Below are 15,602 nucleotides of genomic sequence, written 5' to 3' on the forward strand. Positions count from 1 at the left end.
AAGTCGCTCTGGATTTGTTTTCCCAAAAACCTTGGAGGAAGGGAATCATCCCAGGATAGAGGCCCATCTAGTCTCCTCCTGCTCCTGACACGTAGGCATTCCTGTCACCAGATGGTCAGCCTTTTGAGGGAAGGGTCTGTGTTTAGTTCTATTTGCCCTATTCCCAGCACATAGAAACTGGCGCATAGTAGGAGCTGTAGAAATATTGGCTGAGCAAATTAATAAATAAATGGTAGTAATAAATGCTAATGAACTCAATACCCACATTTGTCGGTTGATGGATTAGGCCATTAGTCAAACATTACTATGCAGGCTGGTATTTGCAAATCCCTCTTTGATCCAGAAATTATCAGGAGTGGGGATGATTTTCTCTCATTAAGAGGACTTATTGGTGATATTATGTCTCTGGGAGCTAATAGAGAAAAATTATGCATTTTTTTGCACTCTAGGCCTCCTTTTAAACTGATATATCAAAGAAAAAATATTATTTTCAATTAATAATTTGGGGGGCAGATTTTCCCTTCAGAGGCTCACTTATGAACTGTGGTCCAGCTTCGAGCACAATAAAGCAGAAATATTAAATATAGAGGTCATGAAGTAACCTGACACTCCCTCCCCTTGCAGAAGCAGAGTATTTGAAGGAAATCCACCTTTATGGTCTTTTTGTTTTGTTTTGTTTTGTTTTGGAGTGATGTCCTCTGGTCAACAAAGCTTTGAAAAAAACAGGCAGACACACAGCCTTATGTGGGCATGGTCTGTTTTTGTGTTGTGTTAGTTTCTGGTGTACAGCATAGTGATTCAGTTATATATATACATGTATATTCTTTTTCAGATTCCTTTCTATTATAGGTTATTACAAGATACTGTATATAGTTCCCTGTGCTCAACAGTAGGTCCCTGTTGCTTATCTATTTTATATGTAGTAGTGTGTATTATGTTAATCCCAAACTCCTAATTTATCTCTCCCCAACCTTTCTCTTTTGGTAACCATAATTTTGTTTTCTGTCTGAACTTGTTTCTTTTTTTTTTTTAACTTTTTTCTTTTTTACTTTTTTTAAAATTGAAGTATAGTCAGTTACAATGTGTCGATTTCTGGCGTACAGCACAGTGTCTCAGTCATGCATATACATATATGTTTGTTTTCATATTCTTTTTCATTAAAGGTTACTGTAAGATACTGAATATAGTTCCCTGTGCTAGACAGAAGAAACTTGTTTTTTTTAATCTATTTTTATGTATAGTGACCAGCATTTGCAAATCTCAAACTTGTTTCTAAATAAGTGAGTTTTAAGGAGGAGTAGGAATTGTAACTAATGGCCAATTCAGGTCCTCGCTGGATCACATCATCGTAACTGTGGTGGATTCATGGAGCAGAAAGAGCATGATGATGAAGTCAATCCGGGAGTCTGGGGACACAAGTCTTCTGGTGCCACCAGCAGAGTCGAGGATAGGCCCCCCCCTTTCCTCAGGTGCCTTCCTGAGCTAAGTGTCAAGATGACAGTTTTGGAAGAAGAGAAAACAAGAGCCCTGAACACCATCTCAGAACAACAGAAGGGACTCGGTGCTGTGTGAACAGCTGCTCTCCTCCCGGGGGCAGTCAGGGTGCCAGGGTGTCTGTGGCAGATGTGATTAAGAGAAAGCTTTGGTGATTTTGTCCTCGAGGCCCTTGAGCACAAGAACACAGCCAGAGGCACACATTTGTGGCTGCTTTATATGAAGAATGCTAAAATAATCCGAAGAATTCTGGAGCCAAATCAAATCTTAGCAAGGACTGTTGCTGAATCGGACTCGCCTATTCAGAAGGAGGCTGAATAGGTCGGTGATGAAATTAAATTCATCTTAATGCAGCAAGTCTTTTGACAACCCAGATTGCTAGTATGCCTGCTGCCAGATACTGGTTCCAAACGTGTGTGACCCTGTTTCCTGAGGATTTGGTGGATGGAGTGTCCATCTCACCACGGTGGCCGCCCTCAGCCAAAGCGATAGAAAGAGAAACTCCAGCTGGTAGACTGCACTTTTTTTAAACTCAAGTGTGGCGGGTTTAACCCCTGTGAGTGCAGGCTAGACCGAAGGCACTTGGAGTGGCACCTCCTGTGAAGGCCGTCTACAGGCAGGACCCCTCCCTTCAATGTTGCTGGTACTTCATCCACTTCCACCTGGAGTGGATCTGAGAGGCTGCCCAGCCTCGGTAGTGATGTGAAGTATCTCTTGTTGAAACCTGCAGTTTTCTAAGTGACTGGGTGACTCTGTCTGAGGGTCTCGTCTCCTCTTTTAGCTTGTTGGCATTCGGAACGTGCAGCTCCAGACCTCCTATCATTTTTTTAAAGCATAGCAACATCAGGATCACCTGCCTCAGGCTCTGGGTACCAGGTGAATATTCGCTGAGAAGAATGAAATGCGATAGTACAAAGAAATGGACATAAGAAGTTAAGCTGGAGTTGGAGTGGTTGTGTTTGATGCCTTCACATCCTCAGTCCACTTAATCAGTGAGCCCTTCTCGATGCCCTGATGGAAGTAATAGCCCCCCGTAGGATTCCCATAATTATGTACTATCTCCTACCTTGCCTCATTTTTCTTCATGACATATACTAGGTAAGATGGTGATAAATATCCATTTGTTCATGTGTCTTTTGGTCTATTTCCCCTTTCTAGATTGTAAAGTTCCTAACAATGAGGCCATTTGTTCTCTCTTCTAGCACAAAAACCCAGAACGAATGCATGGACGTGTAATGTGTGTACATCATATCTGTAGCTCGTAGATACCGAGTAGCAGTGTAGCAAAGTGGTCAAAAGCCTGGGCTCTGGGGCCAGAGTTTCTGAGTTCAAATCCTGCCTCTTTCCATCGCTAGCTATGTGGCCTTGGGTGGTTTAATCATAGTAATGACTTCATGAGGCTTTTAGGAGAGTTCAGTGAATGAACACATGTAGATGGCCTAGAATAGTGGCTGGGTTTAACTAAGAGGCCCATTAATGTGAGCTGTGGGGTGTGTGGGGGTGTGGATTTCACTACATAAGAGTAATTGCTTCTAGTTTTAAAATTTATTTATTTTATTTTTATTTTATTAACTTTTTTGCAGGGGGTAGGTAATTAGGTTTATTTATTTATTTACTTATTTTTTTTCAAGGAGGTGCTGGGGACTGAACCCAGGACCTGATGCTAGCTAGGCATGCTCTCTACTACTGAGTAACCGCGTGTGCTTGTACGGAGACGCATATACACACACACGCTGATAGCTGATATTTTAATCATGGGAGTGAAAAAGAGGAGATAAAGACAATGAAATGATAGGCGAGAGAGAAGTTGGAACAGGGAGAAGGAATAGTTCTTCGGACTTTCTTTATCAGAGAAGAAACTTAAAGGTGTTCTACATTTCCCAGAGCTAAGGTTCACCATATGTGAAAAAAGTTAACTGTTTGAAATTGGTATGTGAATTTGTAATGATGCGTTTAAGCTAATCTTTTTATCCATGTATTATTTGACAATAGATCCAACTTTAAAGGCCTCCAGTTTGCCTCAAGCACTGGGTGACCAAAAAAGAAAAAAAAAATCTGCTTGATTGTAATACTTTCATCCTTAATTAAAATAAAGAAGCCCTCACTCCTTCTAGACCACAGCATTAAATCGCTTGCAGGACAGGCAGTAAAAATAAAAGGTATTTTAACATCTTTTTAAAGTCTTTGTACTTTTGGGAAGAATCAGAGGTATCACTGGAGAGAAACATTCCGGGTCTTACAAATATTTTCATGCACACGAAATAGCAAGGGGGCTCTCATGTCCTCTGCTTTTTTACTTGTCAGCTAATTCTGGAAGCCGACAAGTTGCACAGAAATAGATGGTAAGCTCCTGCTTCAACACTTCCTAAAAAAAGAACTGTTTGCATAGTTCAGGAATGGGGAGGGACGGGCAGAGGATGAGGAAGAGCCCTGTTTCAGGCAGCTAATGAAAGCTGGCATCGCTCTGTGTGCTCTGGCAAATGTTCTACACATTTACAATTAAAGTTGTTTTTTTATTTAAGGAATGCTAAATAATATGCAAAAATTGTATAATACGCATGGGACACTTGTCTACTTTAGAAAAGTACTTGTCTCTTCTGGTTTGTTTTTTTTTCTTTCCTTGAATAAAATTGAATTTCTAGCACAACTTCAGATTTGCAAAGAGCTTTCCTGTTTGTTCACATTGATGACTGAACCAGCAACTCTAGCTCAAAGGGCAGCATTATTATTCCATTCTGGGACCTAGAAACCCCAGGAAGCAGAAGGAGTTGCCCAAGGATATGCAACCTACCAGAAGCATTCTGGTCTATGTCTCAGCCCCTAGGACAACTCTATTTCTTGGGACATGTGATTTCACGTTGTCATTTTTTTCATCATTATTTTCATCCAATTTTTAGCATTCCACTGTCTTCTTGAAATCAGATTATCTTGGTAATGACAACTAAGGAAAGAAAATTAGTGCAATTAAACTATGAATATTGCTCTGACTAAAACAGGCATTTTAAAAAGTTAAGAGACCGGAATTACCCTCAAGTAGACAATGTTTTATGGTTCTCTTGCACTCTCGTATATTTATGGAGTGTCTGGTATGTATGTGCCAGGCACTGAGTATTCAAAATCTTTTTTGTTTTTTTTTTTAAGTTCATGTTAAACTTTATTCACTAAGAATCTTACTCTGGGCATATTCTTTTACTAGTAGTTTCCTGTGTCAATTAACCAAAATTTTCATTTATTTAAAACTAGACATTTTTAAATGGTACCCAATAAAGTATTATACAGATAGGAAATCAATTATTATTTTGAAGCAAAATTTTATCCAGATACAGATACTTACAAAAGACCAACCACATATTTTTAGTGTCATCAGAAGGTGTTAAGTGGCTCCCTGCACTCAACCACCCAAATAAATATAAAGACTAATGAAGATCACTACTTACATCAGAAAATTTTGAAAACTAAGAAAGAATTATCAGCATTGGGGCAGGTTTCAGACAGGGACAGGATACTGCTGTACTGTGGGTTGGTAAAGTCTATGACCACTCCCCCCACCCCCCGACCAATGCACACAATTTCATGCTTTGACAGAAAAAGGAATAAAAGTAAGACTTTTGGGTAGAGTAACACAGCACTCTACCCAAATCAAGCCAGTGAGTCCAAGGACTTAAAACAAACAGCACACACAAACAAAACGTAGTGATGCAGGGGGCATTATCCGTGAAACTGGTTTGGGTTCATTAAAAAGAAATGGTTTTCACAACATTGTAAACTGACTATAACTCAACACAAAAAAAAGTTAAGAGAAAAATGCTTTTCATGTTCCTGTCTTGCTAATATTTCCACTAGTGGTAAATCTCAGTTTAAAAAGCAGAGTTATTACTCAATTACTTTGTAGTGTACAAATGTAAACCAGATGGGTCAGAAGTAAATAGAGACCTCAGGTATAGGCCATCGGGACCTTCCTTCCACCAGCATGAAATTAAAACCCACTGCTGCTTGATCATCCTGGTTCAGAGAACTGTCTCCACTGGACTCCCACTCGTCCAGCAGGAAAAAGCATACAAACTTTGCATCACAAAGACAAGATTTCGTTGTCTTGCAGCCTCCTTACTTGCCTTTTGTACCGCCCACTTTATTGGTCATAAAGACACTTGGAATACATACTTCTCAGTTTCTCACATGAACTTTTCTGCTGCCTAGACCTCCCTAGACTCAAACACATCAGATTCCCAAACTGATCACATGGGGAGAGGCGGGAGACTGCAGTCTCTGAGATGTTAGAGACAGAGACCACAAGAAGGCCCATGGCTCCCTCGTGACCTGCAGATTAAGGCTATGCACTCAATTAGGCAACCCCAAATTCTTAAATATGTTCAAAAGCAAATGGCTCCTAAGAATGGGAAGGGGACCACAGGGGCGTACAGGAACCATCACTGAAGATTTCAAGATGACTGCACTTCCCTCACTTGACTTCTTCTAACGTTCATTTTTCAGACAAGGACAGGCAGGTCCTGAGAAGGGACATGAATTGCTCAAGACCAGAGCCTTGGCTGGAGATTTCACCTTGTGATCCATTCAACATCATCATTAGAACGGGTCTCCAGGTCAAAATATTTTATCAAAACAAAGTCATCATTCCTTCCCTGCAAGTCATTATAAGCTCTTCACTTTCTTTCTTGGTAAACTTGCAGGTCTTTCTTGTATTAAGTTCAAGTCTTCATGGTTAGGCTTTCCGGGAGCCAGAGGAGGTTGAGACCAGGTTCCATAGCCTTCCTGACACATGTCCTGCTGCGGCTGGTTCCTCGGCTGGGTCTGGGATGGCAGGCGCTGCGCCTGCTGGGGGCGGGGGGTGCGGAGGCTGTGGCTGCTGGTTGTAGGAAGGCTGCTGGCCCTGCCGGCAGTAACCACTCACACCTTGCCGTCCATTCTGAGGTGGCATCTGCTGCTGTGCGTAGTGCATTCCTCCGATGGCCCCTGGGGCCCGGCCCTGGGTGCCAACGGGGTACCGCTGAGGGCCCGGGGGGCCGTAGGAGCCTCCTGGGTAAGGGCTGCTCTGTTGTGGCCGAGAATGAGGGTTGCTGCCCATCCCATCCAGCTGAGGTCTCCTCGTCACTGTGGGATCCACTGGGCTGCCCTGGGATCTGCCCATGGTCGGGCCGGGGTGGCGGCTTCTTCACTGCGCGGCCGCCCGCTGGCCGCCCGCTGCCGCCTGGGACTGGGGCTGCTGCAGTCAGGGTAGCTGCCGCCGCCGCCGCTCCTCATCACGGGGCTGGGCGACGTGAGCAGCTGGCTGAGGGTCGGGGTGGCCGCCGACGGGTGCTGGTTCTAACCCCGCGAAGCGCTGGAAGCCCCCTGCCGCCGCCCCGCTGCCCGCCGGGGGAGCTCAGCACCCCGGACCCCGAGACAGCCCCGTAGCCGCCGCCGCCGCCGCCTGCTGCTGCAGCGCCGCCGCCCAGCATTCAAAATCTTGAACACGGCGTGGTCTTTGACTCAGAGGAGCTTTAGCAGAAGATTCAAAACTATTCACCACTTTATACCTTACGTTATATTCTTTATTGGAGCGTAAACACTTGGAACGAAGGATCAGGGCTTAATTCATCCTCGTGCCTCTGAAAGCACCCAGCACAGTTTGTGCTGAAAGTGTTTTACGTGTTCAGTGAATATGTTGGATGAATAAGAACTAGTGATGAAGGTGGTTTAAGCTTAGAAAGTAATGTTATCAGTGGCTATTGTGACCTATGCAAGTTCATTGAAAAATCCATGGTCTTCATGGCACCTTCTTTTTTTAAGTAGACTTTATTTTTAGAGCAGTTTTAGGTCTATAGCAAAATTGAGGGGAGGGTGCAGAGATTTCCCATATGCCCTCTGCCCCTGACACATGCATAGCCTCCTCCAGTACTAGCGTCCCCCCCAGGGTGGTGCAGTCATTGCAACTGATGGACCATCAGTGACACGCCATCATCACCCAGAGTCCCTAGTCTCCATTAGAGTTCAGTCTTGGTGGTGTACATGCTGTGGGCTTGGATAAATGTGTAACGACACGTGTCTACCATGATGGTATCCTAAGAGCAGTTTCACTGCCCTAAAATGTTTCTGTGTGGCACATTCTTTAAGTTCTCTCAATTAGGTTATCAAGGAGCAATCTAGACGAAACATAGCATATTATGCTAAATTTATCCCCCTCAAGGGTTTCTTTGCAAAAGGTATAAATTCATAAAAACATGAATAATTCAGATGACTTGTTAGTTATAGTAAACAGGTAAAAATGAACAAGTTCTTCTTTCAGAAACTCTGGTGCTCTGATGATCTCAAAAATGGCAATTGGTCAACGAGTCCTTGCTGCATTGCTGTAGCCAGATACAGTGGTTCTTTCTTTGTGTTTTTTTCTAAATTGTGGAGCTACCTCCACAATTCCATGCTTCAATGGAATCATTAGTTTTTTAGGTAGCATCTTATCATTTAAACTGTGTTCACCTGTTCATTCATGTTTACCAAAAATGCCTTTTCTGATGAAGTAATGTCTGTAATTCTAACATAAATTTCTGAGCACGTGGTTGTATAAAACATAATTTCCCCCACTAGTACTAAACTTTTCCTAGCATTTATGTGTTTCTGTAAAGGCAAGGCCACCTTGAGTGTGTGGATCTGCTGAATGGAGCTCTGCATTGTCTTTCCTGGACATCTAGGAATTTCTAGTTTTTTTTTTTAATTGAAGTATAGTCGGTTTACAGTGTTGTTTTCATTTTTGGTGTACAGCATAGTGATTCAGTTATATTTATATATATATATATAATATATATATAATATATATATATATTCCTTTTCTTTTTCATTATAGGTTATTACAAGGTATTGGATATAGTTCCCTGTGTTACCAGTAGGACTTTGTTCTTTCTCTAGTTTATTTTTTTTAGAGGAACAAGAACTTAGAGAAACTTGTGACAACCAGGTCTTTTTTCTCCCCAATATTTATAGCTATCTTGACCCAGATCCAATTCACCATCAGTTTTTCTCAAGATTATCTGTCATTTTTGATCTTTCCAAAGAAGCCAACTTGGTTTGCCTAGAAAGAACTTATCCATACTCCTGATACATTGGTTTTACATCACGTTTAATTGAACTGAAAGATTAGAATGAGTCCCACTAACATAAACAGGTAAGGGAACAAACACAACATACTCTTGGTGTGCGTGCAAACATGGGTGGCGGGAGCAGAGGGAAACAGGCGCTCTTGAGAGGGCTCGGCCACTGTGTTTTTCCAAGAGAATGGGGACTGTTGGTTAATCCAGGAAGGTTTTGAAATAGAAGTCAATTGTAGACACTTGGGTTCTGTTGCTCTATAGCAGTGGTTCTTCACTGAGGGCTGTTTTGCACCCCCAGGGATGTGTGGTAAGGTCTTTTCTGACATTTTGATTGTCAGAGTCTGGGATGGGGGATACTGCTGGCATCTAATAGGTAGAAGGAAGAGATGCTGTGAAACATCTACAAAGCACAGGACAGTCCCTTGCAAGGAAGGATTATTTGGCACAAAATGTCACCATAGTGCCCAGGTTGAGAAGTAGTGCTCTACTGTGATTTAAGTGGATTTATTATGGAAACAATCTAAATGTCCATCAACAGATGACTGGATGAAGAAGTTGTGGTATATTTATACAATGGAATACTGCTCGGCCATAAAAAAGAATAAAATAATGTCACTTACAGCAACGTGGATGGACCTAGAGATCATCATACTAAGTGAAGTGAGCCAGAAAGAGAAAGAAAAATACCACATGATATCACTCATATGTGGAATCTAAAAAGAAAACAAAAGGACACTATGAACTCATCTACAAAACAGAAATAGACTCACAGACTTAGTAAACAATCTTATGGTTACCAGGGAAAGGGGGTGGGAAGGGATAAATTTGGGAGTTTGAGATTTACAAATGTTGGCCCCTATATATAAAAATAGATTTTAAAAAAGTGTCTTCTGTATAGCACAGGGAACTATGTTCAATATCTTGTAATAACCTTTAATGAGAAAGAATATGAAAACGAATGTATGTCTGTATATGTATGACTGGAACAATGTGCTGTACACCAGAAATTGACACATTGTAATGGACTGTGCTTCAGTTAAAAAAATTGATTTATTAGAATGTATGTCCAATATAATATTAAAAGATACCAAGGGGATTCATATTGAAATATGTATAATCTGGAAGCAAAAGGAAAGAGTTAAAACACTAGAAAGAAAGAAAGTCATTGTTCCTTAACCCTGGGATGCTGCCGTTACTATGATCCAGCTGTAAATTAGGTCTAAGCTTCAAGGTCAACAGGAAGATCAGAAAAGTTCATTAACTCATTCCTTACAAATTGAATAAATATTTCTTGAGTACTCATCTGTGCTGGTCTCAAGTGACAAAATGATAAATAAGAAAAGAGAATTTAAGAGATATTTCTATTGTGATACAGGTTATAAAGGAAGACTAGAGGGAGGGGGTGCATCTTAGCTGGGGGGAACCCACAATTCCAGGTTCTGTTTTGAAAGAGTAATTTCCTATGCGGACACTAAGTAAACTCTTAGAAGTGAATATACCTGAGACCTTCTATAGTACAGCAGACAGTGCTTTTCAACTGTGGTTTTGTTGAAGGAATAGAATCTCTCAAAAACTCTCTCTCAAAAGCCGATTGCTATAGCATGAGAAGCTGAAAGTTTAATACTATGTGGTTATTTGGGGAGGAACAATTCTATAGGAGCTGAAATTATAATCACTTATATTTTTGAGACAGTATGTCTCTTTGGGAACCAGGATGTTCCTACAATGACCAGGTACTGTCTCAGACAGCAGGTGGGAGGGAGTTCTAGAAACCATGAGGAAGTCTTTTATTTGGATTAACAAAATGAGTGCATAAAGACAATGTGAGTGGTCTTAATCCAGGGCTGACATATTCGCTTTTGGAGGTCCAGGAACTGTTTATAATTGTACACCACGTTCTCTGTGTGTGTGTGTGTGTGTGTGTGTCACTGTTTTTCCTACCTGAGGTGCTTGTATCTTTAATGAGATTCTTAAAGGGATTACATGACATGAAAAAGATTACGCACCTCTGTTTCTAAGAATTATGCCTTGGTTCCCTCAGTCTAAGGTTAAGCTAACTTCACTGTTAGAGGCTGGCTGTTGAGATATGCTATCTCCCCCTCCTTGCTTCCCGTTCCTTCCAAGAACACATCCTGTAATCAAAAGATAAGACATTGCAATTAGGAAAAAGTTCTGAACTGTGTCTCTGGTCACTCTTATTCACAAACTACAGAGCTTCCATCAGTGACTTATCGTTTGTGCCATTTGAATTGTCATAGCATCTTCCTTCAACAATCCCAGCTGGTAGGACGTTATAGCAAAGAAATGAAAAACAGTCATTTGCAATGAGAGGAATTGGATTTTGTACTCTACACATTCGTTCCTTCACAAACCTCAGGTGACAAAGATCCTCAACACAGAGGCACATCCTCAAAGGAACTTGTTCCTAAATAATGCTCAGAAAGAGATACAGGTGCTTTGTTTAAGTGGAAAATATCTAAAACATGGTATAGGATTCTTTCCCTTCCCTTCCTCGTTTCCTTGTGTATGTTGTACATTTTAAAAGTTTGATGTTTTAAACTCAACTGAGCTCTGCCACCGAAAAGCAGAGGCAGATATTTTGCGTGTGTATAAAATTTCCTTGGAAAGTAACCATTGAAACGTTTATGGGAATTAATCAGAAATGTGATTAGTCCATTTGAAATTTCTAAACAGCTGCATATACAGTATCTTCTGCACAAACATGTGATACCGTGATGCCTTGATGCATTAGGTTCTGGTTTTATTAAACACATTTGTATAATTTACCGAAATAAGCTAATCACGCTTATCTTCTTTTTCCTTCCAGAGAGACAACCACTGAATTAGCTGGAAGTCTGCCGAGGTAAGCGGCGTGCTTTGCCTGTTCCGTATGTGATTTCTGATGTCACACCCTGAGAGAGGCACTGTAGGCCCTCAGGGAGGTCTTCGTTCTCTCTTCCTCATGTCAGACCTTAACTCATACTTTACCATGGAAATGACAAGGACTGTGTATGAGTCTCGTAGAAGTGATGTAACCAAGAAGTAATGACAGCAATGTCCATCCGTGACTTGGAGAAATCATTCTCATTCCTTTGAAGTTACATCACATAGACACATGTGTACATTTGAGCTGTCTTCTCCGCAGAAGTCATAAACGCGCTGCTTCCTTTGTGGTAGTCACGGGCGTTGGCCATCTGAAGACGCATTGGATTCTTTGTTCCCTCAGCATATCCATGAGTGTTATTGCGTTTAAGGATTTCTAGATTTGAGAAAAAATTTTGAGCTTTCCCTAAAGAACTTACATCCTGATTTTGATGATACTATAAATACACTTGTAATTCATATTATCATTTAAATAATTAGTTACTATCTCACCAGAGAAAGAGATTAATATATAACTTCATCCATGTCTTTAATATGTTTCTGGTACTTTATGTCACTTTATGAAATAAGTGATAATTAACAGGATGCAAATTATAGACAACTAGCCACCAGAGATGATTAGCACTATTTATTAGAGAAAGAAAGAAAGAAAGAAAGAAAGAAAGAAAGAAAGAAAGAAAGAAAGAAAGAAAGAAAGAAAGAAAGAAAGAAAGAAAGAAGGAAGGAAAGAAAGAAAGAAAGAAAGAAAAGAAAAAAGAAAGAAAGAAAGAAAGAAAGAAAAGAAAAAAGAAAGAAAGAAAGAAAGAAAGAAAGAAAGAAAGAAAGAAAGAAAGAAAGAAAGAGAGAGAGAGAGGGAGGGAGGGAGGGAGGGAGGGAGGAAGGGAGGAAGGAAGAGAGGAAGGGAGGAGAGGAAGGGAGGAGAGGGAGTGGAAATGTTTTCAGGGATATTTTACTGGGCATCCCATGCAGCACCTCGCACTCTGCCTGGGTCCTTGAAGGTGCTCAGTAACACCTATGAATGAATGAACAGGGCATAGGGTTTTGCCTGGGAACTGCTGGGAATGGAAACCAAGAGACTCAGGAAGTAGAGGAGAGTGTACAGGCTGTGATAATGAACAGCATGGGGGAGAGGGGGAGAATACACATCTTCACCATCTGTTTCAGGAGATAAGCACATTCAGTTTTTTTTTTTAATGTAAAGAGAATCTTTGCTTACAGGATTGTGATTGATAGTGCCAAAAAACTGTTTACTGTGATCCAAATATTTAAGTTCCTGTATGTCTCAATTCTTTGGATGACATCCCGAAGAAGCATTTCAGCCGTGCGCTGGTTTGCAGGGTTAAAAGCGTGCGTGTGTTCTGGATGTACGTGTCCCCACGGAGTCCGTTTGTCCGTGTGCTTTCACTCTGGAGAGAGTCCACTGTGCAGACCGAGGCATCCTGTCGTTTTCTGGGAGGCAGAGAGTTGTGTATCTGCCCATGTTTGTGGTGAAGAAGTTAATCCCAAAATAATGGAATGAAGGATGACTTTTAAACTTCTCTAGAATAGCTAAGGAGTGGGCCACCCCCCGTGTTGTCAGATGAGACCCACACGGAGCTGTAATCATGCAGATCAAAATTACTCAGATGTCTGAGAAATCTGGTGCACATCCTGAATTCTATTCAGGAGCGTTCCGTTGTGAATACCAAGTGACAGTTCCCACATTGCCTGTGAATGGTCTTCTGCTGCAGTCGGTCTATTACTGGAAGGAATCTGCTCTCTCTTTGAGTTTGGTGGGAGGTATTTTAGGAATAAGCCCACTTTTTTTTTCCCATGAATTTTTCTTATCCTAACGTTGCGTCTCGTTGAAAATAAACATGACACCAACCCCACTCGAACTGCAGTTCACAGCCGTTGTAATGCCTGGCAGGAAGGGTGTGAGAAATGATACATCAGTTACTGCTCAATTGTTCTTCTCATGTAGTTTCAGGTGTTATGTTTCACTTGCTCTGGGGTCAGTTTGGGACGTGATCCGTTGACAGTTATCTCCCTTCTTGACACTGACATGAAGTAACATGACTGATGATGACTGCTTCTCTTGGCATCCAGGCTATTTCTTCTGCTAGCATTTGTTTGTTACAATCTTGTAGAATTCAGTCAGGTGTTCAACTTCCAGCCCTTTCTGCAGATTTCTTCAGCCTGTCACTGGGAAAGTGCAAATGAGCCCCGGAAAACCTCGGTGCGCTGAGAACAAGGCACCTGTAGTTACTCTGTTTGTTGGCTGACGATTAGTGGAACGTGACACTTTGGGGTTTTTATCCTTTTAGTCCTGAAAGTGCACTTATGCAGTGGCATCTAGGAAAAGTGGAAAATTGAAATCTGGGCAGCTGCTAACTAGTGATACGTGGCTGGAAAGGGAGGCAGTGGCATTTTATAGCAGTTTTATGCTTTTGGTTTTCATTGGTTTTGACGGTCTTGAAATTTTCTGAAAGACCATTTACAAATATAGCACAGAGATGGGGTATTTCAACTTTGATTGTCTTACAAAGCTGGCCCGTGGTTGATACCGTTCTGTGAGAACGTACACAGCATACAGCAGCGGGTTGTGTCTTGGTTGTGAAGAACGCGTGGAGTGGAGATGAAATGGATGCACAAGATACTGGAACGCTCCGTTAGTTTTTCATTACTAATGAGAACCTAAATGTGGTTTAGAGTTCTTGCCACTGCTGAAACGAAAGCCTGGTAATCATATGTCGCCAGAAAAAAATTAGACTGCATGAGCGACAAGCACTAAGCCTTGTAATTATATTATAAATATTAAAACCCATGATCTTGTCGGGATTTAAACAAACATTTAAACTGGCTACACGTTTTCCTCATGCTGTCCTCTTTATCTTGAAGTGTCCTGGAAACGGGATGTTTGGGTTCTTTTCTTGAGCTGTGAGAAGGTTTGTTTTCAATCTTGTCCGAGACTCCTCGCTTTTATTTTGCTGGAGCAAAGTTTGGCAATCGGGACAATTGTTTATTTCCATTTCAGGCATGCCTTTTGAGATCTTCTTTAATGGTGAAAAGTGTTTAGTTTAAGTAGATATGTTTTAATTAAATCATAGTAAACCCCCGCTTGTTCCTAGGGAATGGAGGTACTGAATTAGTTACAATAAGACGGGGTTTTAATATACATAATGCCTACACAGAGGTAAAACTTTATTTTGGATAGCAAAGGTATTAACAAGGTTTACATTAACAGAGGTTTTACTGTAATCATGCAATGTTAGCAGCTGTTTTTGAAAAAGAGAGAGCATTTTAATTCCTTGAACATAATCTACTGTTGCTTAACATAAACTAAACAGTATAGAAAATAAAGCTACTTAATAGACCTTAATAAGAGCATCTGGAGGACTCCAGTAGAGATTCATGAACTGGTTCTTAAAGCACAATACCCAGAAGTCAGGATGCTCTTTGAAGAACATGAAATATCAGGAAATGAAGCTTTCCAATAATTAAATATGTAAATAAGGTATATGTGATATGTAAATATGTAAATGAGATGCCATCTTTTACTAGATTTCAGCGTAAACCAATGGAGGCAGGGGCTAACAATTAAAGTTATTAAAGAAAAATTTAGCCTTTTTTCTCTGTTTTACTCAAATCACTTGATCTTTTTTTCTATGTCTTCTCTAAGGGAGTTAGGAAATATAAGTATTCAGTAGAAGAAGCGAATGCACAAATCCTAGAACATCACTATCCACCATAGGATTATTGTCTGACATTCTTTACCAAGAAGTTAGAGCTCCTTGGTTTGTGTGACTGTCAGAGATAAAAGTCATTACATGACAGCTTCACTTATGGAATTTTGGTCTTCAGTTATTAGTCTTCACTATCTGATGTTTGAACTCAACTGATTCCATGTAGTGGGAAGGCAAGACTCAACATTCTGACTGTTCAGATTCTCAGTCGTGGGTGCGACTAAGGGGAAACAGTAAGGGGAAAAGGCAGAGACCAAGAGAATCAAAGTGATCTGTGCCAGCTCAGCTCACACTTGTACTCTGTGGGGTTTAAGTTAGATGTTCCGCCCTCTCTGGAGGGCTTTGGTAGGTAACAGAATCTCGTATTTCTCATTGTCCTTAATAAAGATACTGTCTTCTGAAAGACCTTTAGAAACTAAAA

General features: G+C 41.0%; 1 protein-coding gene across 4 annotated transcripts in view; it reads left to right on the top strand.

Moving 5' to 3' along the window:
• Window positions 1–15,602, top strand: part of CELF2 (CUGBP Elav-like family member 2) — a 466,579-nt gene that overhangs the window by 86,768 nt on the left and 364,209 nt on the right. For all 4 annotated transcript variants that reach the window (XM_072955424.1, XM_072955425.1, XM_072955423.1 and 1 more), the window contains exon 2: window positions 11,401–11,436. In XM_072955424.1, the coding sequence (XP_072811525.1) occupies window positions 11,401–11,436 (36 nt within the window). The remainder of the gene's footprint in view (window positions 1–11,400; window positions 11,437–15,602) is intronic.

Source organism: Vicugna pacos, chromosome 35 (assembly GCF_048564905.1).
Source record: "Vicugna pacos chromosome 35, VicPac4, whole genome shotgun sequence".
In the NCBI taxonomy this organism is placed as follows: domain Eukaryota; kingdom Metazoa; phylum Chordata; class Mammalia; order Artiodactyla; family Camelidae; genus Vicugna; species Vicugna pacos.